The sequence below is a fragment of the Mercenaria mercenaria genome, chromosome 7 (genome assembly GCF_021730395.1).
Source record: "Mercenaria mercenaria strain notata chromosome 7, MADL_Memer_1, whole genome shotgun sequence".
Classification (NCBI taxonomy): Eukaryota; Metazoa; Mollusca; class Bivalvia; order Venerida; family Veneridae; genus Mercenaria; species Mercenaria mercenaria.
In genome coordinates, this window is record NC_069367.1 from 48,287,672 (window position 1) to 48,314,167 (window position 26,496).

The window sequence follows — 26,496 nt, forward strand, 5'->3', positions numbered from 1 at the left end:
GCTGAGTTGTGTATACCTAATTAATTGCATTTTATTCAAGACACAAGCTTTGACCTGGAACTAAAGAGTTTAATCATTTGCATAGGTTTTGCGTCTCAAATAATTGTAATGAACATTTTATAGAGTTTAACTGACAATCTCTTAAGACATACTTGACTAGCTTTTTACGTGCCAAACCTATATACAATTATCATACACGCATAAGGCTTTCAAAATTATTGTCAAAATAGTTGTGTCACATAGAAATAAAATATTTCTGTACCGTTCCGACGTATGAAAAGATACACTATCTCACTTTCGGTAATGTTTTTTACCTACCGGAAGTAGTACGTTTGCTTTGTTTTAGTAATTGCAAATGTATTATCATCACGTAAAATTATATTTATTGCAGATGAAGCGGCTAAGTATTTTCATCCTCTGTTCCGTTTTAGCCGTGAATCTTTGTTACGTCGTATGGCTAAGACGAAACATATATTTACAGACATTTGATTTGACAACAAGCACGAACCCACAGGAAGTTAAAATGATAAAAAGCACAAACGTACACGTAGAAAGTAAAACTAGGTAAGTTCTATTCCACATTAAAATTGTATATCGAAGGAAAATTAAGGAACAATTATGCATGTATATCCCTATTTCTTTATATGTATGCAAATTCAAAAGTTTTAAACAAAACATACTTTCGGTTGGGTTATTATGCTGTTAACGTTGCTGTTATAGTCAGAAATGGAGATTTAACAGACATCAGCATGATTTGATTAAATATTGATATCAGATCGATGTGATCAGGTTAACTATTTTTGAAAAAGTGATGTGCTTCTTTAAACAAATGTTAAACTTAACGTTCCAGTGACTGTTTTTATAACGGTCTTTCAAATATAATGGCTGTTGAGAATTTAAGGTCGCAGCTGAAGTAGTATGAATGAATAAAAAAGGAAGGTTTAAAAACTTTTGTTTAAAAAGGAATGGATAAATAAAATTTTTGGCGGGGTGAGGGGGTGACCAGGTGAGAGCACACAACTTTACATCTTGATAATCGATATTTAAGGAAAATACAAAATGAAAAAAAACAATGTAACAGCTGTAGTCCTGACGAGACCAAGTGGGACCTTGCTTTGGGGTAGATAGAAAATGTTTTACTATTTTCAGTTTCCCTGATGGTGAAGAAGTTGAATCTGTTTGATGACACTCTGTCATCATTGGGCATTTTTTGTATATAGGATTAAAGATGGCGACCAAAATGGCGTCTTAAGAAGATGATAAGTTTATGCCACATTCAGATAACATATTTAATCAAACAATATTGCCATCAGGATTATTAGTTCCATTTATAAGCAAATATTCTCCAGAATGATGCGGACAGCAAATGCAACACATGTTTTCATTAAATGAAGTCTGCGTTACAATACGTTAAAAAATTACCAATTTGTTACCACTAAATTTATTGAAGTCTTACAGTAAGTCTTCAGTCAGATTTTATGTGCATTTTCAATATTTGCGACAATTATATTATACTGATCAACAACTCTGAAAGAAAATGTATATCATAAGAGTTTGCCATTTAAAACTGAAATTCTAAAAACTGGTAAACGGCTGTAACTGTAAGACCGCTGTATTTATAAACTTGTAAATAGTATACATGTATTCAAATAAACAATTTTGGCAACTATTTCTATGAATACCAAGTCTTTGCTTTTGTATCTAACAATACACGATGGTAATGTAACTTTCTGTTATAAATGGCGAGCTCTCATGATATACATTTTCTTTAAAAAGTTGTTGTCCAGTATAATATAATTGTCGTTAGCATTGATAATGCACATAATATCTGACTGAAGACTTATTGTTAGACTTAATCAAATTTATTGGTGACAAACTGGTAACGTATTGTAACGTAGACTTAATTTTTATGAAAATATGTGTTGCATTTGGTGATCACATCATTCTGGAGAATATCTACTTATAAATGGAACTATCTGATGGCAATATTGTTTGATTAAATATATGTTATCTGAATGTGGCATAAACTTATCATCTTCTTAAGACGCCATTTTGGTCGGATCTTTAATCCTCCGTTAAAGAAAAGCCTAATGATGACAGAATGTCATCAAAGGGATTCAACTTCTACAACACCACGGCAACTGAAAACTGTTAAAACATTTTCTATCTACCCAAAAACAAGGTCCAGCAAGAAACCAGCTTTCCTCGTCAGGACTATTGGGGGTGAAGGGTGTGGAAGAGGGATGCATGATCAGGGTGGCTGGGTGGAGGAGCGAGATGGGAGGAATGTACCAATTTGCATGTTGATAATTATTCATGGAAGGTTTGATTTTTTTAACAAAAAAATAAATAATATATATATATCTGGAGGGGCCTGTGACCAGGATGGTGGGGGTGACCGGGTGTTGGTACACAACTTCACATGTTTATGATAAATGTTTATGGAAACAAATGAAAGAATTTTAATGAAATTCTACCGATTTGTTAGTTTGTTATGTACAAATATGTGGATTTTTAAACAATTAATGGCAGTAACTCTGAAGTAACAAAATATATCTTGACGAAATTGTGTGTGCACTTTTACATTATGGTGATCTAAATTCACTTTAAGTTTCATAGTTCTAGGTCAAATATGTCACAAGTTATGAAACAGAATTTGCCATATTTATAGTACACTATATAGGTAAGGGCCATAACTCTGGTGTAACTTGGGCAATCTAAATGAAGTTTTATTCAAATATTCCCAACCACTTCCTAGATATGGCTTCGGACGGACGGAAAGACGGACAGACAACGCCAAAACTATATCCCTCCGGCGGGGGATAATAAAAAAGTAGGTTTAATTGAATATCTTCATGAGGGGTATTGCAAAAACACTTACATATTTAAACGTAGTAGTGTGCCAATATCTAAGGAAAATGTGACTTTTGATGGCATTTTATGTTAATGATCGGATATAAGTATAAAAGTGGTCCTTAGTATCAAACATGAAAGGACATCGGACAATATGCTGGGGATTTTGCCCAAAGTTCAATGCTATTTCTTGACTTCAATAGCAGGTAGTTTTATATAATGGCTTCAAATACTGATAAATAAGTTATATTCCTATCAAACTGTCACAAAAGAACAATTTTATTTCATATTCGTTTCCTAGAAATTCGAATAGTTTGTAACTAAGGGTCATTCTTTTGAAAAGTTTAAAATGTGTATTTTTAGTTAAAATAAGCATTGGCATTTAAGGTATATCTATTATGAAATATTTTAACACAATAAATAAACTTATACCATGCCGATTATCAGTTTTATTGACATTATTAAAATAATCGAAAAGGAAAAAACAAATGTGGAACAAAACTTTTGGTCCCATAACTGTAGTTCAGATCTTTCCACCAAGTGCCCATGATAACCGATGCATTGATCATAGCCTATTGTTTGTTTTATATACATCTATTGCTATACTGTTATTACACATGTACAATATTGACCGGGCATTATGTGGAGGATTATATATTGAATACATTCAGTGGTGTAGATGGCCATACATTGGCGTAGTTGGCCTTTTTCAGTTTAAGCGGAGGGGTGTAGAAGGTTGCCTATGCCCCTGTGGGTTCAGGAGTGCCTTACTTTTAGCATTATATGACACATGTTGGCACGTTCTAAATGCATCGTTTGCTCTTTTCAAGGTCCCTTAATATTGCATTTTTGGTGTGTTAAGTTTTTTCAGTTTCCTACATTATCTGTAGGTCTAGTCCTGCTGTACTGAACTTAAAGCAACTACGCCACTGAGTCATGTACATTTAGCTTATACTTTTAAAGTCTAGCAAACATTTAAATTTGCTTTCTGTTACTTTAATGCAAAAAAAGAGAATAAAAACAGCATAAAAATACATTGTAGAAATAAAATATCGACTGGTGCAGAATATCAGTGGAACAGAACTTCACTAGCTAGTATCCACATTTATGTAGATATTGTTGTGGTGTTTGTGTTTGTTCTTTGAGGTCATTATTAGTAGTTCGGTCGGCTTCGGAATAATTTTCAGATGTGTGAGCGAATTGGTGTTAATTCTTGGAGACTCAATGTTAGTTCTAGGCGCGTCAGTATTGGTTCTATAGGCGTAAGTATTAGTTTTACAGGCCTCAGTGTTAGTTCTCGAAGCAACAGGGCCAGTTTAGGAGTTGGTGACTGATGTACTTCTGCTAGAGTTTAGGATGCTGGATCCAGTGTTCTTTGGTTCGACTTTAAGCAAATGTTGTTCTTTAAATACATTCTAGGTTCGCTTAAAAGTTTGCACCAAAGTTGCACTATTCCCATAGAAGTTTGTCTATATCTCTTTGTCATGTTTTAGTTGAAGACACATATATATGTATGTGTCCAAGCCACTTGCTTGGCTTTGTTCATGACTTACGACAGACGCTGTTGTCTCAGTTCAGATGACACTCGGTCAATAGACTCAGATTGTCAAGAGGCAGCAGAACTAATTGAAAAATTCAGAAGATATACTTATTACGATCAGTCTGCTTTCGAGCTTGACTTTCTATGTCCGCTTTTAATTTAGTTTTGTGTTTTCTATGCTTGAAACATTTAAAAAAATGAATAAAACTGTAGATACATAAGGTTTAGGAAACATATGCAATAAGTGTCAAATATTTTATGTAAAATTCACTTGCTGACACCCTGTAGGTAGTTTTTTTCAATTTTAAACACTTCTCCCCCTGCGACCAAGTACCATTTTGCAGCATACATATATAATAATTATTTACAAAGGCATGTGAAATATTTTGTTGCGTCACTGGGGGGAAAGATGCTTAAAACGTAAAAATGATTCATGTTCATATTTTAATAGAAATGGAAATGAGAAATGTCTACAAAGTCCTCTTTTTGTTCATAAACTTGTAAAATGAAGTCGCATTTATCAAGAAGTAGTGTTTAACTATCGTTACTATGCATTTCCAGAAGTCTAGCTCTAGGTCAGTTTTTCCTTAATTGGATAGGCAATCTGAATAGGAAAATGTCCGAGGTCCTTTAAAAGGGGCTATTGCCTTCTATGGTTCCTCATTACAGTATAATGGGGTCAAAGGTCAAATGAGTGCACAATATTTATTTTTTACACGTTTTAGGCTACAATAGCTTTAGCGCATATATGTTTCATATATAACATTTGTAGGTTCTTTCGTGATTATACACTGATACGTTTGCTCTTTCGGGTTCTGTCTCGGAATTCTGAAGGTAAAACAGGAAAAAAGAACATGCGTTACCCCTATATTCACAGTCATAAAGATCATGCTAAGGAGATTCGATATACTACAACATTCACAACCCCTAAGCCTTTTTGAAGTTATGACATCCATAGAATCATCATAAACAATTAGTTACAAAAGTGTAGATGTTAAAAACACTTGAAGAGCGCTTACCAGTTCCTATAATAGCCTAACGTTAATGTGCAAAGATTTTTTAGCTGATTCAAAAATGTGAAGAGTATCATTTTCATGCTAATGGAATGAAAACAATCCTATAATATAGAGACTTACCCTAAGCCCTCTTTACACAAGGGAAACACTCTGTTTATACGGTGAAATTGTTGAGTGAACACCGTTTGACAATCATAATCCTGTTCATATTATACCAGTGCAATAGAAAAGTAAGCTATCTATATTACCTGGTATACATGATAACACTGTCATGCATCTAACAGTCCTGAAATTGTTTTATTTGATTTTCTCATATTTCTAGATATTTTCCCATACTTTGACGCATATATGCGGGTAGCAGAGATCATTCTTTTTCCAGCAATAGCTTTCTCAAAAACTTTTACCTTGTGAAATTCTGTGGGTTTTAACAGTTTTAAAAAAATCATCTGTTTGTTGACAAATTTCACCATAAAAATGTCACACTTTCCCCAAGGGTATTAAATGACTTGATCTTTACATATTTTTCTTTTCAAACTGCTGATCTTCACAGTAACTGTTGCTAATTATGCATGATTTTTCGTGCTTATAGGTAAAATGTGCATGCTTTGCATGAGATACTACATACATAGCCACCTAAGCCTACAATAATGTTTTAGCGGAGTTTTTCCACATTTTTCCAGATATTTTACCCAGGATCATTTTTTTGTCAGCTTAAATAACTCTTTTTCAGAATATGATATCTAAAATACTTTTTCAGACTGCATACTTTGATGCAGTTAGCTACATATATATATCTTAAATAGGTAGTGTCTATTTGAAGTTTGTATTTTTAGTTACAATGCCTACATAATATTTGCAGTTATCTAATGTCTATATTTTAACATTGATATCGGTTGATATTTTGTACATAAGATAGTATTTCTAAACGCCCACACATTCCTGAAATTACCAAAGCACATGGAATAGAGATTTAATTGACAGCATATGCCATTTTAGATAATGCTTGGGAGAATTTGCACATTTCATATTATCTCACGAAAGACTTAATCAAACCGAGTTTGTTATTTTTATGTCATTGCGTTCTATGCTTCCAAAGGATATCTTTAGATCTGTCAACAGTTAGTGCAGTCGAACAATGTCCGCTAGAACTTGACAGTACAAATTTGCACGATATATCAGTAGTACGAGCCAGCATAAAATATACAATATATAGATTTTGTGCCGGGACCTGACGATGAGTTCGATCCAAGAGTAAACGTATCAATGTATAATCAAGAGAGAACCTACTAAAGTTATATATGAAACAAATATGCGCTGAAGCTATTGTAGCCTAAAACGTGTAAAAATAAATATTGTCCAGCGATAGAGTTTATTTTTAAGTGCACTTATTTGACCTTTGACCCTATTATACTGTAATGAGGAACCATAAAAGGCGACAGCCCCTTTTAAATTTCATGTTTGATACTAAGGACCACTTTTATACTTATATCCGAGCATTAACATAAAATGCCACCAAAAGTTACATTTTCCCAGGATATTGACACACTACTACGTTTAAAGATGTGTTTTTGCAATACCCCTCATGAAGAGATTCAATTAAACCTACTTTTTATTATCCCCCGCCGGAGAGATATAGTTTTGGCGTTGTCTGTCCGTCTTTCCGTCCGTCCGGAGCCATATCTAGGAAGTGGTTGGGAATATTTAAAGAAAACTTCATTCAGATTGCCCAAGTAACACCAGAATTTCTGTTTCATAACTTGTGACATATTTGACCTAGAACTATGAAACTTCTAGTGAAATCAGAACACCATAATGTGATAGAGCACACACAATTTCGTCAGGATACATTTTGTAACTTCAGAGTTATTGCAATTAATTGTTAAAAAATCCACATATTTGTACATAACAAACTAACAAATTGGTAGAATTTCATTAAACTTCTTTCATTTGTTTCCATAAACATTTATCATAAACATGTGAAGTGGTGTACCAACACCCGGCCACAGCCCCACTCCAATATATATATATAATTGTATAAAACATAAGCGGCGTCATTTCTAAGACACAAGCAACATTAACGACGTCATGACGCCGACGCCTAGAGACAACGTCATTTATCTGAAGATCCCGCGTTGAACGGGTGAAACCGGTTATTTATTTCTTTGTTTTTATTGATTTTTAAATGTTTATAGACAATATTAAAATGTAAAGACTTGAGCATCTTTCTCCACTTTTTTTCCCCTATATAATATTATATATATATGTTTTTTCATTATAAAAGAAATTAAACCTTCCATGAATAATAATCAACAGGCAAATTGGTACACTCCTCCCATCTCGCTCCTCCACCCAGTCATCCCAACCACCTTGATCATGCATCCCTCTCCCACACTCTTCACCCCCAATAGTCCTGACGAGGAAAGCTGGTGTCTTGCTGAACCTTGTTTTGGGGTAGATTTGGGTAATTTTTTAATGGAGGATTAAAGATCCGACCAAAATGGCGTCTTAAGAAGATAATAAGTTTATGCCACATTCAGATAACATATATTTAATCAAACAATATTGCCATCAGATAGTTCCATTTATAAGTAGATATTCTCCAGAATGATGTGATCACCAAATGCAACACATATTTTCATAAAAATTAAGTCTACGTTACAATACGTTACCAGTTTTAACAGAAAGTTACATTACCATCGTGTATTGTTAGATACAAAAGCAAAGACTTAGTATTCATAGAATTAGTTGCCAAAATTGTTTATTTGAATACATGTATACTATTTACAAGTTAATAAATACAGCGATCTTACAGTTATAGCCGTTTTACCAGTTTTTAGAACTTCAGTTAAAATGGCGAACTCTTATGATACACATTTTCTTTCAGAGTTGTTGATCAGTATAATATAATTGTCGCAAATATTGAAAATGCACATAATATCTGACTGAAGACTTACTGTAAGACTTCATTAAATTTAGTGGTAACAAATTGGTAATTTTTGAACGTATTGTAATGTAGACATCATTTTATGAAAACATGTGTTGCATTTGTTGTCCGCATCATTCTGGAGAATATTTGCTTATAAACGGAACTAATAAACCTGATGGCAATATTGTTTGATTAAATATATGTTATCTGAATGTGGCATAAACTTATCATCTTCTTAAGACGCCATTTTGGTCGCCATCTTTAATCCTATATAAAAAAATGTCATCAAACGGATTGAACTTCTTCACCATCAGGGAAACTGAAAATAGTAAAACATTTTCTATCTACCCCAAAGCAAAGTTCCACTTGGTCTCGTCAGGACTACAACTGTTACATCGTTTTTTCATTTTGTATTTTCCTTAAATATCGATTATCAAGATGTAAAGTTGTGTACTCACACTTGGTCACCCCCGCACTCCGCCAAAATATATATTTCCCATTCCTTTTTAAACAAAAGTTTTCAAACCTTCCATGAATGTTTATTTACATGTGGTGTTGATGCCAAATTACTCGAATACAATATTTCGTTCTAGTTATACTTCAAGCTCACATTTCAAATAACTCCATATTATTCTAAAATTTAAACCTATTACACATTAGTCAGGATCAACACAACATACATTTGTTATGTACACTTAAAATATTCGTTTTCTGTTAAATTGTTCGTGACTAAAGAAATTATTTGCTTCTTAGAAACATCCTTAAACTTTTGCCGGATATATCTCTTTGACATGCCTCACCACAAAACCCTTTCGGCTGGGGATACCAATTCATTGAATTTGCTTGTGTAACTTGGTGTTTTTTATGAATCCAGTGGATCTTCTCATACGCTTATTGAAAAAATGAGAAATAAGAATGTTTATATTAAAAAGTAGATAGAAGACATTTGCAAATTTTACATTTCTTTCCTCGTACGATTTTATTTAATGCTAATATTTAATATTTGTATAGCCATCGGAGAAAGATTGAAAGGAGACTGTCGGCAGATACAGAAAATCATCACAAAATAATCTACAGTCGTTTAAACGAAGTTATCAGCGAAACAGGCGCTCTGCTACATCAGCCATGTCAGGACCAAAACACTGCAGCAAATGCACGATTATCTACACTTGCTTTGTTAGGTTGTTTTTCAATGTGTCCAAACGGTCTTTTTTACAGATTTTATTAACTATCGCAACAACAATCTTTAAGTGCCGTGAAGCGGCCGTAAAAAGTATCCCTGTACTTGAATTTAGTGTTGTTTTATTTTCTGGTCCTTTGGGATCATGGAGTCCACTCAATGTTCATTGGTAATATAGTTCTGATTAAACATGTGCTAGGGGACGTGAGGGGTGTTGCACCTTCCATAACCTCTTATGAACAGGCTCTGATTAAACCAAATCTGCTATTATTTTGCTTATTTTCTATGCTTCCAAAGGATCTTTTTTTACGGATTTATTTTACTAAACCATGTGGTTAAATTGCGTTCTATGCTTCCAACAGATAACGTTTACCTTCGCATGAACATTCGTTAAGTGTTGTCCGGCATTAAAATGTAACCGTACTTTGACTCAGTTTTGTTTATATGTTAGGATCATGGAGTATGTTACGGTTTCAGTCATACATGAGTTCTACCTTGGTGTTTAAGGAATAATGGCTATTGCCTGCAAATATTCTAGAAAAAATGTAAAATACAATCTGTAAAAAAGATCCTTTGGAAGCATAGAATGCAACTAAGCAGAATACTAGCAGACTCGGTTTGAATCAGTCTGTTTATGAGAGGTAATGTAATGTGCAACACCTCTCATGACCCCTAGCACCGGCTTAAGCGTAACTCTATTACACATCTATTGAATGGACTTAATGATCCTAAAGAACCAGAAAATATAACAACACTGAAAAAGTTAAATAAATGACTACAACACAAACTTGCGTGTACATGTACCTACACAAAAGTATATTTCAGTGTATACATGCGTGTAGGTGACGCCAGCTTATAAAAACGAATACAATATTATTGTCATCTACTTTACTAGTGAAGTAACAAGTTAGTGAATAAGCAACTTGTTAGTGATAGTTGCTTGTTTTGTATCTGTGTTGAAAAATAGTATGTGTTGTATGTGAAATTGTGTCGTGTATGGATGTAGTATTGAATGGTGTGTAATGTATGCGTTTATGTAAATATATATCTGTATATGTTAAACAAAACAAAGACAATCAAGAATGAAGGAGGACTATACAGGACATTACAATATTATAAGTACAAGGGAACCGACCCTGCGACATCCTCCTCTCCACAGGAAAAAATGTAAGAGTTTTCTTAGTGACGAGCAACCAATCAAATAAACAGTATGAACCGTTAAGTAATAACACTGCAAAGTTCAAAATACTACGCAGAAAAATAAACAACTACGTCCAAGAACTTATCATAGCTAATCTATACTAAACAGACGTCGGAACTACTAACTATCAAAATACAAAGCAATAGGGCTTTATACAGCTTATCATGAAAACTCAACAACATGGTTTTGCTATATAAAAGATTATGTTGTTAGGCATAAAAAATCATAACGGCAGGAAGACACTTCTAAGGACAAATCCATGCACACATGTTCCATCGGGCATGAAGATTCAACTGGCAAAGGTCTAGCTGTAGTGCGATCCGGTGTCTTCTTGCGTACCATCATGTGCCCGATAAACAGTTCCATCTGAAGCCAGAAGAATGTAGACTTGATCCGTGACGTGGTACGATCTCTTCCATGATGTACGGCTTCGTCATGGAGGATTGTATATACCATATCGTGATATACAGAAGGTAAGGCTAATTGAGGGGCTGTCGAACCTTCAATGGACCATTTACGAGATTCTATCCTTCATGTACAAGGAATTCCATTCAAGAAGGCATTTCCGAACAGGTTCGAACTCCCGTATTCACTATCGATCTGTTAATCTATGGCCTGCCTCCACGTAAGACAAAAGAACTAGACAAAAATCTGGATCACTGGCCTGTTCATTTTTCAAGTTAACAGATTATGCTCCTGTATCTCATCCCTAGGGTTGTGGTCAACAACTTGTGGAAACAACAGCAGTATTATTGTGAGAATAATAATTCTTCCTGTTGAGGATGCAGTTTGGAAAGGGCATCAGCTTTTACCTTATCTATACTGAAGCTTCAAATTATAGGTGAAAATTGCTGCAAGCGAGTGTTCAACTTTGTAGTGGAAAATGCGAAAGTGAGCAGATTTTATTATATGTCCTGATTAATGTGTGGTTTCCATAAAGATAGTCATGGAACTTGGTACATACTCTCCACCTCAGAGCCAGAACTTCCAGCTTGTGAGTCGTATAATGACGCTCACTGTCGCCACGTCTAGCATACGCTATAATACGCTCCTGTCATTCTGCTATTGGAGTAAAACTGCTCTTTAATCACTAAAACTGGCGTCAAGGTTGAGTATAAATGGCTTGGAGAAATCGGTATAAGCCAGAACAGGCTGAGTGACTTTCTCCTTTAACGCGTCAAAAGACACCTGTTGGAGTTATCCCCAAATCCACGGTGTTACTTTTTAGTCTTCCTGCTGGTCGAATAGCCTACAATTAAATCGTTTAAAAGCTTGGCAATGCTGAAAAATCCCTTAATGAACCGGCGATATTATCCAGCTAGTCCTCCGAATTTACGTACATCATCAGGACAGGTGGGTCTAGGCCACTTCTTCACATCTTTGACCTTGTCCGGATTAGTGTCTATACCCTGATCACTAAGTATGTGTCCTAAATACTGGACTCTTGTCTGAAAGAATTCATATTTAGAACCCTTCAGCCAGAGGTTGGCCTGTTCTAATCGATAAAAGAACAGATTCGAGACGTCTGAAGTGAGTGTGTAATGAATCAGAAAAATGAGGATATCATCCAAGTAGATAAGGCACTCCCTTAAGATGACGTTCACTTATTCAACGCTCCATGAGTCGTTGAAATGAAGCAGGAGCGTTGGTTATACCAAACGCTATCCTGTTACATTCAAAGAATCTAAGTGGGCAACAAGAAAAAGGTAGTACCAACTATAAAAGGGGTGTCACAAGAGTACATACTATCGTGTACTGTCAAAATAGGAACAGAGGCTGGTAAACAAGAATCAAAAGATGGTGAGGAAACGTCAAGTACAGCACATCCCAAATACGAATATAATAACCATTAGCGCCACTCATATCTAAACTAAAGTCAGAAAATCTGTTCATATCTGGTCTAGTGTTCAGTGAAAGAAAAGCACCATGTGACTTGTGGTAATCATAGAACAGTATCCACCAATCCTATGATACGAGTACCATTTACAATCACTTCTGCTTCATTTGCCTGTCCAACATGGGTCACTTGTCTATGGTTATTTGGAACATCCCGACCTCCAACCTGCCCTGGAGTTAAAATCCTTCTTGTGAGGTTTCGTCTTCTCTTTATCTTTATCTCTATCTTGTTTTTACACCTATTGGAATATCTTCTCTATGGTCACTGCCTACTAACACTACCTTCCATATACTCTTTCATTTTTGATTCCAGGCTCCTTAAACATTATTGCATCTTTCCCATCAGTTGTTGCAACTGCTCCAAAAGTTTACATTCCACATTCGTTGTAAAACACTGTATTTCTGCCTTGGCTGGCTGAGTAGGTTTATCAAATTTGTGACCTATTAATATTAGCTGAGAATTTCAGGTCTTCTTTCATGGATAGTAACTCTCGCCTCAATTTTTTAAAATCAATATCTTTCTCAAACTTGTATCTGGACATATTCTGCATCTCTCAGAACTGACAATAAACGTTTCCTCAACATCTCATCTCGACTCCGTTTGTCTATAATTCATGAGACTCTACTCAATAACCGCTCAAATCTTAAACTATTCCCTGTAACTAATTAACTTTTCTTTTGACACTCATATAAAACTGATCATTCAACTTTTCTGTAGATCTATCATTTCCATTTATACCTTCCCATGCATTCAAAAACTCCAAAACAGTTGTAAATTCATCTAAATGTAAAAGAGCACCACGTGCGGTACCTTTCAATAACTTCCGCATTGCCTCCCTTCTCGTATGCATAGGGTAGACACAATCTGTTACTATCAATTCACATTATGTCTCAATATCTCATATTGGTTAAGTGATTTCTCATCCCAAGAAAAAAACTTGGTATTTCTGGACCATGTTATGGACCGTTATGACTCCAATACTTTACCATACAATATCACTCTGGTTTCAAAAATATTCCATAGAATTCAGGATTCCCACAATTATAACAAAATTTGTAAAAAGTTACATATAATTCAGGAATTCAGTAAAGTCTTCAATACTCCACCATACAATATCAATCAACTTCGGAACTCCGGGTTCTCACAAATAGAACACCACCACGCGATACATTTTTTTCAAAACCCTATTCTACTGGCACTAGTGATTATCTATTTTCACTCTATTACTACAGTGTCCTTAATACTCTTCCATAGTTTTTTGACAAAATCTAAAAAAAACCCAGCCAATAGCTGCTGAACTGCAACACTCAAAACAGATAAGGGTAACTCTTTACTGTATAAGATTTCACTCAAATATTCTTGAAAGATTTATTTTAAATGAATCCCTTGTCTGATATAATCTAACACTGTATAGAAAATAAAAAGCATCAATTCAATCATACTCACAGTTCATTTATTTGTACCCTTTCTATACCTTTAAATTTCTGAACCTTCTTGACTGCAAAACTTTCAGCAGCTTGCATGAAATGTCATGAATAATTACCGCATCAAAATTCACGGAAATCTATATTGGAAAACTATGAACACTTTATTTTTAAGAAAAGAAAATCACAGTTACACTAAAGCACCAAGTAAAATTCCGAGCAAAAGTTACGCAAATAACAATCTATATACAGCATTTTTTGTAGGACCGTAAACATTTCACAGATGAGCTACCACTACAGTTCTAAATTCTATTCAACACTCTGATATTGAAAACAGCTGTCTTACCAAAATTGTTTACAAAAACAACATTGCAAAATATCATAAAGGCGACAACTACTTACTAACCTACAGAATCTGCTCATCTATGAACTACGACAATCTTGACATCTCAAGGACACTCACTGGAACTATAAAACTTTTTTGATTTCTTTTTTTTTAAAGCATTACTTAATAGTAATAAATACTGACACTAAGCAAATACTACAAATTTATATAAAATGGCATTTATGCCATGAAAGTGGTTGTTTTTAGTGTAATGCCCGATTTGTGAGCTGGATCTGTGTCTGTTTGTTGAATGTTAAGGGGTTATTGGAATAATACATTGTCACCAGTACCATGTTAATTCTGTACCTGTAACCTCATTGTGAAATGCGATATGACTGTGTGGACTAGGCTGTTTCTCAAGCTCTCAAGTACTTCGAAACAAGGATAAAGATGGTATTCTACAGTCTGAAAATAAAATCTAGAATATAAATGTCCAACAAAATATAAAAACATCATATAAATTCACTGAAATTAAATGTTGTCCTAAACAGTCCATCAATCACTAAGTTGATGATTTTGTTTGTTTGTTTGTTTGTTTTGGGTTTAACGCCGTTTTTCAACAGTATTTCAGTCATGTAACGGCGGTCAGTTAACCTAACCAGTCTTCCTGGATTCTGTACCAGTACAAACCTGTTCTCCGCAAGTAACTGCCAACTTCCCCATATGAATCAGAGGTGGAGGACTAATGATTTCAGACACAATGTCGTTTATCAAATAGTCACGGAGAACATACACCCCGCCCGAGTATCGAACTCACGGCCCCGCGATCCGTAGACCAACGCTCTTACCTACTTAGCTAAGCGGGCGGGTTACTAAGTTGATGAAGAAGTTCCTTTAATAAATATGGTGAAACTGTAGCTGTCAAATATGACAGAATTTGTACTCCAACGTTGACACATGTATTTCCAATAGAAAACGTTCTACCAGATTGAATCTAAATTACATCGATGTAGAATCGTATCTATGTTAACTGAGCTCAGTAATACTTATTAAAATAATAAAGAAGAAAGAACTCACATCTCACGTGTATTCTGATAATCTGGTAATCAAGAGCCTCGACAGGCCCGAATTTCTCACTGGGAGGTCGTTATGCCGGTATGATTGCACGGTATTTGTTTTTCCTTTCCGGGTTCACCATTTTGAAGAGTATCTTTTATTTGAACACGAGGTTTACTGGTGTTTTATCCTCACAATGTACGCTACCAATGATTCGCCTTCATACACTTTCTAACCAAAGGTCACGCTGGTCATCCACTGCTACGATTTCAATTGTACATGGGTTGAAGGTATATTAGCTCACCAGAACAAAATGCAGAAGTCAAATGAATGACTTTAACACAAATCGGCATGTATCACCGTAGAAGTATATTTCAGTGTTCGTTTTCTACATATATTGACAAATACAAACAAATAAACAGTTGTGGGATAGATCTAATAGAACATTTATATGATCACAAACAAGTTACTATAATATACCTGCAAAGGCACAAGAAAGAAAATATAGAAGTAAAACAAATTACTTCGACACAAAACGGCGTGTATCACCGAAAAATATATTTCATTGTGCAGGTGACGTCAGGTTATGTAAAAAAATACAATATCATTGTCAACTATCTAACTAGTAGAGTAACAAGTAACTAAGTAAGTGACTGGTTAATGATGGATGTTTGTTTTGTATACTAGAATGTGTTGTGTGTGATAGGTGTGTCATATATGGATGCAGTATTGAATGGTACATAGTTTTTGTTTAAATGTGAATGTGTATGTGTATATGGCAAACAAAAACAAAGACAAACAAAATAAAAGTAAACTATGGATGACAATACTGGACATCACAATACTGTAAGTACACAGCTAATAAAGTAAGGTAACCGACTCTGCGACAAGTTCATTCAATGCTTACTACAACGAGTTTAGCTTAAGCCTATCTCAATAACAGGGTCCTCCGTGGCCGGGTGGTTAAGGTCGCAGACTTCAAATCACTTGCCCCTCATCGATGTGGGTTTGAGCCTCACTCGGGGCGTTGAATTCCTCATGTGAGGAAGCCGTCCAGCTGGCTTACGGAAGGTCGGTGGTTCTACCCAGGTGCCCGCTCGTGATGAAATAATGCATGGACGGGCACCTGGGGTCTTCCTCCACCATTAAAAGCTGGACAGTCGCCATAAGACCTATCATGTGTCGGTGCGACGCTAAATCCAAAAAACAAAATTATCTCAATAACATAATAAATAAATCTTAGTCTTCATTTTATTTTCACATTTTCACGGTTGCGTTCTTTGTTGCCATAGGACCTTAAGACTGTCTCCGTAATTTGTTTGGGAAACACTACTGCTATTGACACCATTACTTTATAATGTAAACAGTGTAAAACATATTTAACACAAAAATACATTAATAGAAATGACTTACTAATTACTGAACACTTATGACATAAAGAAATTACTATACACTGAACATATTAAAAGCATGTGCCCACCCATGCATGGAATAACGCCCGAGGATTCGGCTGGGTTGTTCCTTTACATTTAAAAGACATCATTACATGAAATATGCCTGTTTTACTTAAAAACCGAAAAAATACAAAAATCAATGTGTGTGATTTTATTAATTAAAATTTTGTGACTTTTCGTAGATTCGCCTGATACAGTATATGAAATTGGAGACAAAATACATGTACTGGCAACGTTATTTGATTCATCCGGAGAACGAAAGTGGACTGGTGGCGATCATCTCCGCTCAAGGATATGGAATAACATATTTTCTGCACCGGGGTCGATTTATGATTACAAAAACGGATCTTACTTACTCATTTTTACAGCGTTTTGGAGCGGGAAGTCACAGATTTCGGCAACTATAGCATATACAAGGGAAGCGATAACAGCTTTTTATCGAATGCCATACGAGGTACATAATATAATAGTATATAAGATATCTTGATTGGTTCCAAGAAGACTATGAAGCTCTTACTGTTGTTGTTAACATTCATTGGAATTCAGAAACCCAAAATGCATTACTGGGTGCCGACCAGTCACCGGTTAGAAATCCGAGATTTTCCTTTGCCGTTTTATGAAAAATGAACACCTGAACATGAAATTTGTCCCGATAAAAATTCAGTTCATTTATAATCCGAAATTGTAAAAAAACAATAAAGCGTTAAACATCGGATATTTTGAGGCTCAAATTGGGTAATGTAACGCACTACTTTAAACAACATGGTAGAACAGTCATCGGACAATTATTTGGTACACTGATAATTAATATTTTACAATGACAATTGTACTGATAAAAACTTTGATTATGTACATCTGTCCTCTGCGTCTTCTAAAAACATGTTTTCATACATATTCAAAGGGTTAAGCTATACTCGGGGTTTAACTACATAACAACAGTGTTTTGCCCGTGTTACCATCTTAAAACGAAATTCTGTCTGCAGAATATATCTCAGAGCTTTTGTCTCCGTACGGAGCAAACAAAATCAAATATATTTCAGTTTGTGATATTTTCGGAAAACTCAATAATCTATAAGTATGTTTTAATGCATTGGAGGCTCGAAGTGGGGGTAAATATTTGTAAATCAACAAGGTAGGTGTAGCGGTCTTGTACGTTTGGTCTTCTTTGAATTGAAAAAAAAATCGAGAAGCAGTTCCCACTCCTCTTCCATGTTGAATAAATTAAATGTTTGTTTTTATTAAATAATGCTTACTGTGTCTACAGGACATGCTGATTAAAACTTTCTATGAAGTAGTTGCTTTCTGGTCATTACTCATCCTATTACAGCATTCAATACATGGTATTTTTACAAATTTATGAACCAACTTTTGCTGGCGAGGACTGAATCAAAAAGAAAAGTGTCGTCTGCATTTCAGGGATATGTGCTATAATTGTTTAAATCCCACTTGGTACTCGCCATTTGCCATTCCAATGTACCAAAATCAGAGGAGAACAGTTTTGAAAACACAGGTTAGGATTAGTACGATATTCCTTGTTAACACTTACTTGTCAGTCAATGGTGATGTATGACAGTCAAAGGTTTTCGATTGTCCGATAACTCCGATATAATCGATATAAAGTAGTAATAACATTTGTCCGTTATATGTTCCTATCCGATGACTGGTCGGTACCAAGTACAACCGGGCAGTTGGATGTTCAAACCCAGCAGGGGTCATGACTGCTTACCTCCTTTTGATACCAGTAGATTTTTATTTGACTCGAGAGTAATTACATAACGATTTTAGGTTGTAAACCTGCAATTACTATTGCAAAAGGCCGTTTTTTTCCGTATCCGATTTCGACATTCTCCGGAAAGCAATGTGCGCATTGAGTATTATTTACATAAGCATAATGCCGAATAGCCTTACGGAAATTGACAATATGGGTCCAAGACCGAGTTCAAATCAATTTGTATATTTTCCCATAGAATTATTCTGTAAAAGGAATGATTCAATTAATGAATTTATAGTACCTTATTAAATATATTAACTGTTCAAGTACTCCGATATCTTTTATAATAAATTGTGACGTCTTATTAAGAGCAATAGTGATGCTGAAATTCCAATATTAAGTTATATGTACTTAATGAACCTGGAATGGAAATAATAGACATTGTCATCGTATTCCCATGATGTTATTTCAAGAACATTGCCGTCATCTACATATTTACAACAATAAAAATCTAGCCTATCGATTCAGATAGATGAAGTTATCCACGAAAGCTAAGAGATTGTTGTTTTATAAAAGAAAGAGAAATAGAAAATCGTAAATGTGTCATCAAGAGAGGCAAGATACATATGTACACTTGAGTACGTTAATACTTTGTTTTATAATTATGTCATATGCAACAGTTACTACAAGAAGGTTTCGTGATTTAGATTTCTTTTTCATTTTATTCAGGTACTTTCACTCAGGACCATTAAGGCGAAGTTCAAAGTTCAGAACTACGAAGAAGTTACTCTGTGTCATCCCAACATGAAACATTTACTTGCACATACCAAACACAAATATGCCTGCAATTTCACGAGTTTAAATTCCGGCATGCCGTGGTATTGTGGAAAACCGAAGAATCCAAATCTTAAATGTAGTGACTGGAAATTTGTGAAAAGTTCATTACCAAAACTGCCTTTAACAATAAGTAAATGCGAAAAAGAGCTTCTATATTTTAGGTATATAACAGAATAATACCAATAAAGTAACATCACAAGAGCATATAAAGGCAGATCTTTTAACTCTTTTACACCCTGCCACACAATAATAGCTTTAATAAAAAATCTTTTCTAAACGTTTCTAAGTTGAAAAAAGTCGTTATTTTAAGTGGTACGGAACTAAGTTCAAAATGGTCATTTAATGATGCCGAAAACTAATTAAGGGTTTGCATTCAGTACCATATTTCCTAAGATATGGGTTAAACCTTATTTGAAAATCTGCTTACATGCAAATTTGTAACCAAAGTTTTTCTTATTCTAAAAGGGGAACTACTGAAAACTTGAAAGCTAAAATTATGTAACTTGTCCTGTGAAATAATCTGATAACGTCAAATGCATTTGTGAAGTTTGAAAGCATTTGGCAGAGAAGTTTTTGACAATCACAAAAGTCGATGAAATGATGACAACAAAAGCTCTCATATTTGAAAAAAATAAAAAGTCGAACTAAAATGCAAGTAATCGTTAATCTACAAGAAAAACGGTTGATTTTGTCTCAGGCACTAACCGAATCGTAGACAATTACTTTGAATAAATAGTGAGGTAAAAGTCAATTTGTCATTTATTGTCGCCAAACAGAACAAATGCCCATACAGTATACAAACATTTTTAAAGGAACCCGGATATATTGCGTCATCTGTACTCACACCTGATTGGATTGCAAAATGGATAAACTCGTTTAGAGATCTATGTTTCTGTATCCAGTATTTCCTCTACAGCTTAAAGCCTAAATTCGAATTTATAATTATTGCCATTTATCTTTAATTTCAGATCTCATCAAATGTTTAGTAAAACCATAACAGTGACTGTAAAAGAACGAATGTATTACAACGGGAGGAAAGACGTAGAACATATCATACCAAGCATTCCATGCTCAAAATATAATACAACTAAACTTTGGGAAAGGAAAACTACTACTGGATTTTTCTACAATATGCGATGGCAGCTGACTCATTGTCAAGGTAACCGGTAATTTACATCTTGAGTAGGACCAAAACAAACAGTTATTAGTTCGTTCTTAGCTCTAAAGGGACATAACCACAGATTTAGTATTGGTAAATGCTTTAATTTGTTAAAAGTGATTATAGGCATCAATATTTTATAAATGTTTTACTTCATTCACTAAAGTTTATGAACTTCTGTAAAGTTTTTGGGTTTATATTTACTCACTGTAACCTAATGTTTCGGGCTAAGCATATTCAACATGAGCCTTGCCACTAAAAGTAACTATTTAGTAAATAAAGTAATGCTCAGCTTCCTGCAGTGTATGTTAAATGAAGGATTTGACTGGTTTTAAATATTAATTGTATATCTTTGTTTAGAGTGTATTAATTGTGAACGGATATACTTTGGAAGCAGTAAACGCAGTTGAATCTGTCCACGATAGGTAATGAAATGCACAGCACCCGTTAAAGCACCAGACAGATATTAAGGGCTATCTATTACTATGTTTCTCACCCCTACGGATTGCCAAATGTTTTGCCTGGTTTTGGGAGATATTAGGTTTTACCTAAGGTATTATTTAGATTCCGCTACCTTTTACAACTTATGCCCGGTTTGAGGCCTGTGAATAAAGCGGTTCAATGTCACGTTTCACTATAACCTGGTGTCTGCAACTATTCGTTATGTTTTCAATGGTTCAGTTCGAACTGTACTATATGAACTTTTTGTTGGGTTTAATGTCACACCGATACAATTATAGGTCATACTGCGACTTTCCAGCTTTTCATGGTGGAGAATGACCATAGCTGCCCCTCCGGGCAATATTTCATCACGGGCAGGCACCATACGTCAGTTTGATGGCTCCTTCACTGGAAGAATTTTACGCCCCGAGTGAGTCGCGAACCCACATTGGTAAGGGGCAAGTGATTTGATGTCAACGACATTAATCATTCGGCCACGGAGGCCCCGGGAATTCTATGTAAACTAAACAACAAAACAACACGTAGTAAAACGTACGAACACCTAGCAAAATCTAACAAAACGTAGAAAAAGACGTAGCAAGACGTTTTAAAGACTAGATAATAATTTGTAGTACTCAGGTGGAATCCAGACTTCGCTTATTACATTTTTACGTCTTTACTGCAATTTGTTTACGTTTTAGTGACGTTTTGATATTTTTACGTGTGAGCTTATACATGCTTTGTATATCGTAACCCATGAAGAAATAAACATTACGTGTATAACAATATGAAATACATATTTCTACACGTGTATATTGCCGTCTCGTTTCTTTTCAAAAACGTAGTAATATTTAGCCTCTAATACCTGACAGATTGACGGGCTTTATCTTTAAGTCGAACTCTATAATGAAGTAATGATTACTGCCCTCAATATTCTCAAATGAACACAACTAAAAGCAACTCTTGTGAAGTTGGCAAAACGTCGCTGATGTTAGCGGCGGTCTAACGGTTAAGGTGTCGGCCGATCAGTCAAGAGGTCGTGGGTTCGAATCCCAATGGGGTCGTGACCATGCCTTCTCATCAGACACCAGTACTGATTTTTTTCCAGGAAGCGGACTCGAGAGTGATTCAAATAAGCACCAAACTTAAATCACAAACAAGCTAGAATAAATTACTAGTAGCATAAACTAAAACGTCGCTAAACATAGTTTTATATTCTGCACATTTATTTGAAGGATTCGTGAGCGACAATTTTCAAGAATGCCTAAGAAACAAAAAGCTTTACCTGATAGGGGATTCAACAACAAGACAGTGGTACAAACATTTTCTGGACCAGTATAATTGTACACAATATACAGAAATCTGGACAAGTAAAACCTGGAAAAGACTTTCAGGTTGTACAGTTAAAAACAACAATTTTACAGTAATTATGGCACCACACTGTCAACCTTTTAATTACGTAAATGGATGGACGCCCCGAAATTATACTCAAATATCAATCTCAAAACATCTTGAATCTATACCATCGAATGAAGATGCTATAGTTGTTATTCATTTGTTCTTACATATGAGAGGTTACCATCATGATTGTTTTAGAAATAAAATGCAAGCTATTCGTGCTAGTACACAAAAACTTATAGAAACAAATAAGAAAGTGAAAATGTTCATCAAATTGCCACATACTTTTACACAAAACTTCCAAGGATATGACGATTTTTTTGGATATGTTTTCACAGACATCATATTCAAGACATTTCACGGGTTATATGATAGAATCATTGTCTTGGACAACAAAGACGCAACTAATGCTATTGCGTCAGTGCCTATGCACCCGCATAATTTTGTAGTTGAATCTATGGTTGATCAGATGTTAAGCTATTTATGTTAATAAGCCTTTCAACTTTTAAATTTACTTTATTTTGTAATATTAAGTTCTTAGTTTAGAAAAAGGGGTCGTGGTAAGGTAAATTACAATGTTATTGTTGATTTATCTTTTCAGTTAAAAAATAGAAACAATAAATCATTTACTAGAATTAGGAAATGCTAATTTCAATCAAATGTTTGAAGCTCTTTCATTTTTCCCTTTATGGCCTAGAAAGAATATACTGACTTATTCAAGCGGCAACAAATATGATTGAATATAATACCTTCAAAAACACTGAGAAAAAAGAGATAATGTACGGGAGTGTACGGGATCCCGTATATTGCTCGTATACGGGAAGATATACGGGAAAACTAAAATACGGGCGTGTACGGGGCCTGTATATTTAAAAGTCCGTATACTAATAAAATACGGATTTCCGTATACTATGAAATACGGAATTCTTAGTATACGATACCCCGTATATTATTGAAATACGGGAAATTCTAAAAAGGGTTATTCTGATCGTATACAACACCGTATATTCCCGTATATGTCTGGTGTACGGGAAAACATAAATCAGTATATTACGAACATACAGGACGTATATTTCCCGTATATGTTTCATATACAACCCCGTACATTTCCCGTATATTCTGGATATACGGGATATGTATAGTTTGTATATTTCGAAAATACAGGGATTAAATTTCCCGTATATTCTTTGTATACAACTCCGTATATTTCTCGTATATGCCGGAAATACGGGATTTAAATAATTTGTATATTTCGAAAATACGGGACGTATATGTCCCGTATATGTTTCATATACAACCCCCTATATTTCCCGTATATTCTGGATATACGGGATATGTATAGTTTGTATATTTCGAAAATACAGGGATTAAATTTCCCGTATATTCTTCGTTTACAACTCCGTATATTTCCCGTATATGCCGGAAATACGGGATTTAAATAATTTGTATATTTCGAAAATACGGGACGTATATGTCCCGTATATGCTTGGTGTACAACTCCGTATATTTCCCGTATATGCCAGAAATACGGGATTTAAATAATTTGTATATTTTGAAAATACGGGCTTATATTTCCCGTTATATTCTTTGTATACAACTCCGTATATTTCCCGTATATTCTGGATATAACGGGTATGTATAGTTTGTATATTTCGAAAATACAGGGATTAAATTTCCCGTATATTCTTCATATACAACTCCGTATATTTCCCCGTATAGCCGGGAAATACGGGATTTAAATAATTTTTATATTTCGAAAATAACGTGACGTATATGTCCGATATGATTGGTATACAACTCGTATATTTCCCGTATATGCGGAAATACGGGGTTTAAATACTTATATATTTCAAAAATTGGATACAATTAATATGTGTAGTGAAAATTATATTCTCCGGCCATTTCAAAAGTCAAACGTTTTGCATGTTTTCGTACTTGTACGTGCATGTAGAACGAATGCCAATATTGAAAGAAAGAAATGTTTAATACTAATATGACATGAACTGAAAAAAGCATTCACTGACCAAAACAGGTTATAATTTAAAAACCAAAACATGAAGAATCCATCATTTCATCTAGCCGGTTCCGATTTTTTATTTTAAACATTGAATCATAAATTGCACGATTGAGAAAAGAAAAAGATTAATCAATTCATCCCTATTTATTTGTAGTGATAAATACATCCGTGGATAATCGCCATTGTAAAAATATAATGCAAGAATAAAATTAACTCTTTTTCTGCACATTCAACGCTTGTGTATACAATGCAATTATTTATATAAAAAAGAGGAACTAATCCATTTATATCTTGTACTGAAAAAGTATATAAGACATGTATTGATACTTTACTGATGAAATCAATTCTAATATTTTTACAGACGCAAAATAATCGATATAATGTGTCTGCGTCCAAAGATTCGAACAAACGCCTTTTGTTCGATTTAATACAGTATCGTCTGCTACCGACCGAGTAGGTCGTTTTTTGTGTTTTTGTTGGGATTAACGTTACGCTGACACACTTATAGGTCCTTTAGCGACTTTCCTGTTTTCTTGGTGGAGGAATACCCCAGGTGCCCTAACGTGCATTATTTCATCGTGACGAGGGGAGCACCTGCTTAATGTCTTCCTCACATGGAGAAATTTAACACTCTGAGTGAGGCTTGAACCCGCATCCGTGATGGGCAACTGGTTTGAAGTCATCGATCTAAACCACTCGAACACGGAGACCCACTCCGGGTAGGTCGAACCTTTAAACCAACATGTAGATAACATTAGCATTTGGTAATAAGAAAGCACATAATCTACCGAAGTCATTCAGTTTAATATAATTCAAGAGCTATAGAATATGCATTTTATACCTTTTTTCAAGATGTTCACTTCAGCTGTTATTAATTATAAATCATTAGCGAAAATATTTTCATATCCGTTGACTTTTGTTTCGAAGTAATTTTGCAGATGTTCTATGTATAGAACGGTGGCATGGCGAGGACATAGGAAGTATTTTATTTTTTCTGTGCGCACGAGTTAGCTACCGCGTGCGTATGTGGTAATTCACACGTGCGCGGGTGATAACTATCACGTGCGCAAGTGACAGCACGTTTATATTACCATTTCCATGTGATAACTAACACGTGCGCGCCGTGTCAGCTGATCAATGAAAAGCGTGAAAGATCTGCAATTTTTCTAAATGGATGTCTTCTAAGGAAGTGTTATTTATAGTTAGCTGTAATTTACGAAGTAAGTGTTTCTTGTTTTTGAAAAAGGTGATATCTCGATTAGTTTCGTTGTAATTTTTCACGTTCGCACGTGTCAGCTAACAACTGCGAACGTGATAGCTATCATATGCGAACGTGTTAGCAAGATAGTTATTACGTGTTAATCTGCACATTCGCACGTGGTATCTAACATGTGCGAATGTGGTGCTAACACGTGTGCACGTGATAAATAAAATGTTTCCTATGTCCCCTCTATTCCACTGTGTATACACTGTGCAGACTATTTTATTTCTCGTGGATGTAGGGTCCTTTAGTATTGACTGCACATGTGAATATTCTTTATATTTCCGTAAATTCATGTTCAATGTCCAAACATAAATAGCGATACAAATTTACATATATAATTTTAGTTGATTAATACTGTCGCATGTACAGGTAGCTGAGCGGCAATGCGTTTAGCTGCCAATATCAGGGTAGTGGGTTCGAGTTTTGGCCATACCTTTTCCCCTAAATTTTATTTGCAAACTTTCCACTTATTTGTCAAACGCACCGTGATATTTATGGTCGGTCCATTTATTAAAAATTATCATATTCACCCGTTGTAAAAAGTCAATTATTTAAAATTTTCTAGACAAAAGACCATACCTGTCACAAGCGTACTAGAAAATAAATGCTTTAAGAGAAAAAAAATATAAAGTAAAAAACAGGTAGCGATTACATCACGTTACTTTACTTTAAAGAAATGATAACCGTGGTAACGTGGATGGCATGACACTGATTAACTGTATAAAATACAAATATTGCTTAAAATTAACGAAAACGCTCGAAAAATATTGGCAAAGATTAATGGGTGCCTTTCATGA

General features: G+C 34.8%; 1 protein-coding gene across 1 annotated transcript; it reads left to right on the plus strand.

The window, feature by feature from the left end:
* The first annotated feature begins 401 nt into the window (after positions 1–401).
* Positions 402–23,051, plus strand: LOC123554173 (NXPE family member 3-like). The gene is made up of 6 exons (XM_053548346.1): positions 402–564; positions 9,347–9,516; positions 17,055–17,326; positions 19,313–19,581; positions 20,389–20,579; positions 21,320–23,051. Exons 1-6 carry the CDS (start codon positions 524–526, stop codon positions 21,415–21,417), a joined length of 1,041 nt encoding a protein of 346 aa, XP_053404321.1. The 5' UTR covers positions 402–523; the 3' UTR covers positions 21,418–23,051.
* The last annotated feature ends 3,445 nt before the right edge of the window (positions 23,052–26,496 follow it).

Coding starts and splice junctions, on each gene's coding strand:
- LOC123554173 (XM_053548346.1), top strand. CDS start 524: ATGATAAAAAGCACAAACGTACACGTAGAAAGTAAAACTAG. Junction 565..9,346: donor CACGTAGAAAGTAAAACTAG/GTAAGTTCTATT, acceptor ATATTTGTATAG/CCATCGGAGAAAGATTGAAA. Junction 20,580..21,319: donor GCAGCTGACTCATTGTCAAG/GTAACCGGTAAT, acceptor ATACAATTATAG/GTCATACTGCGACTTTCCAG.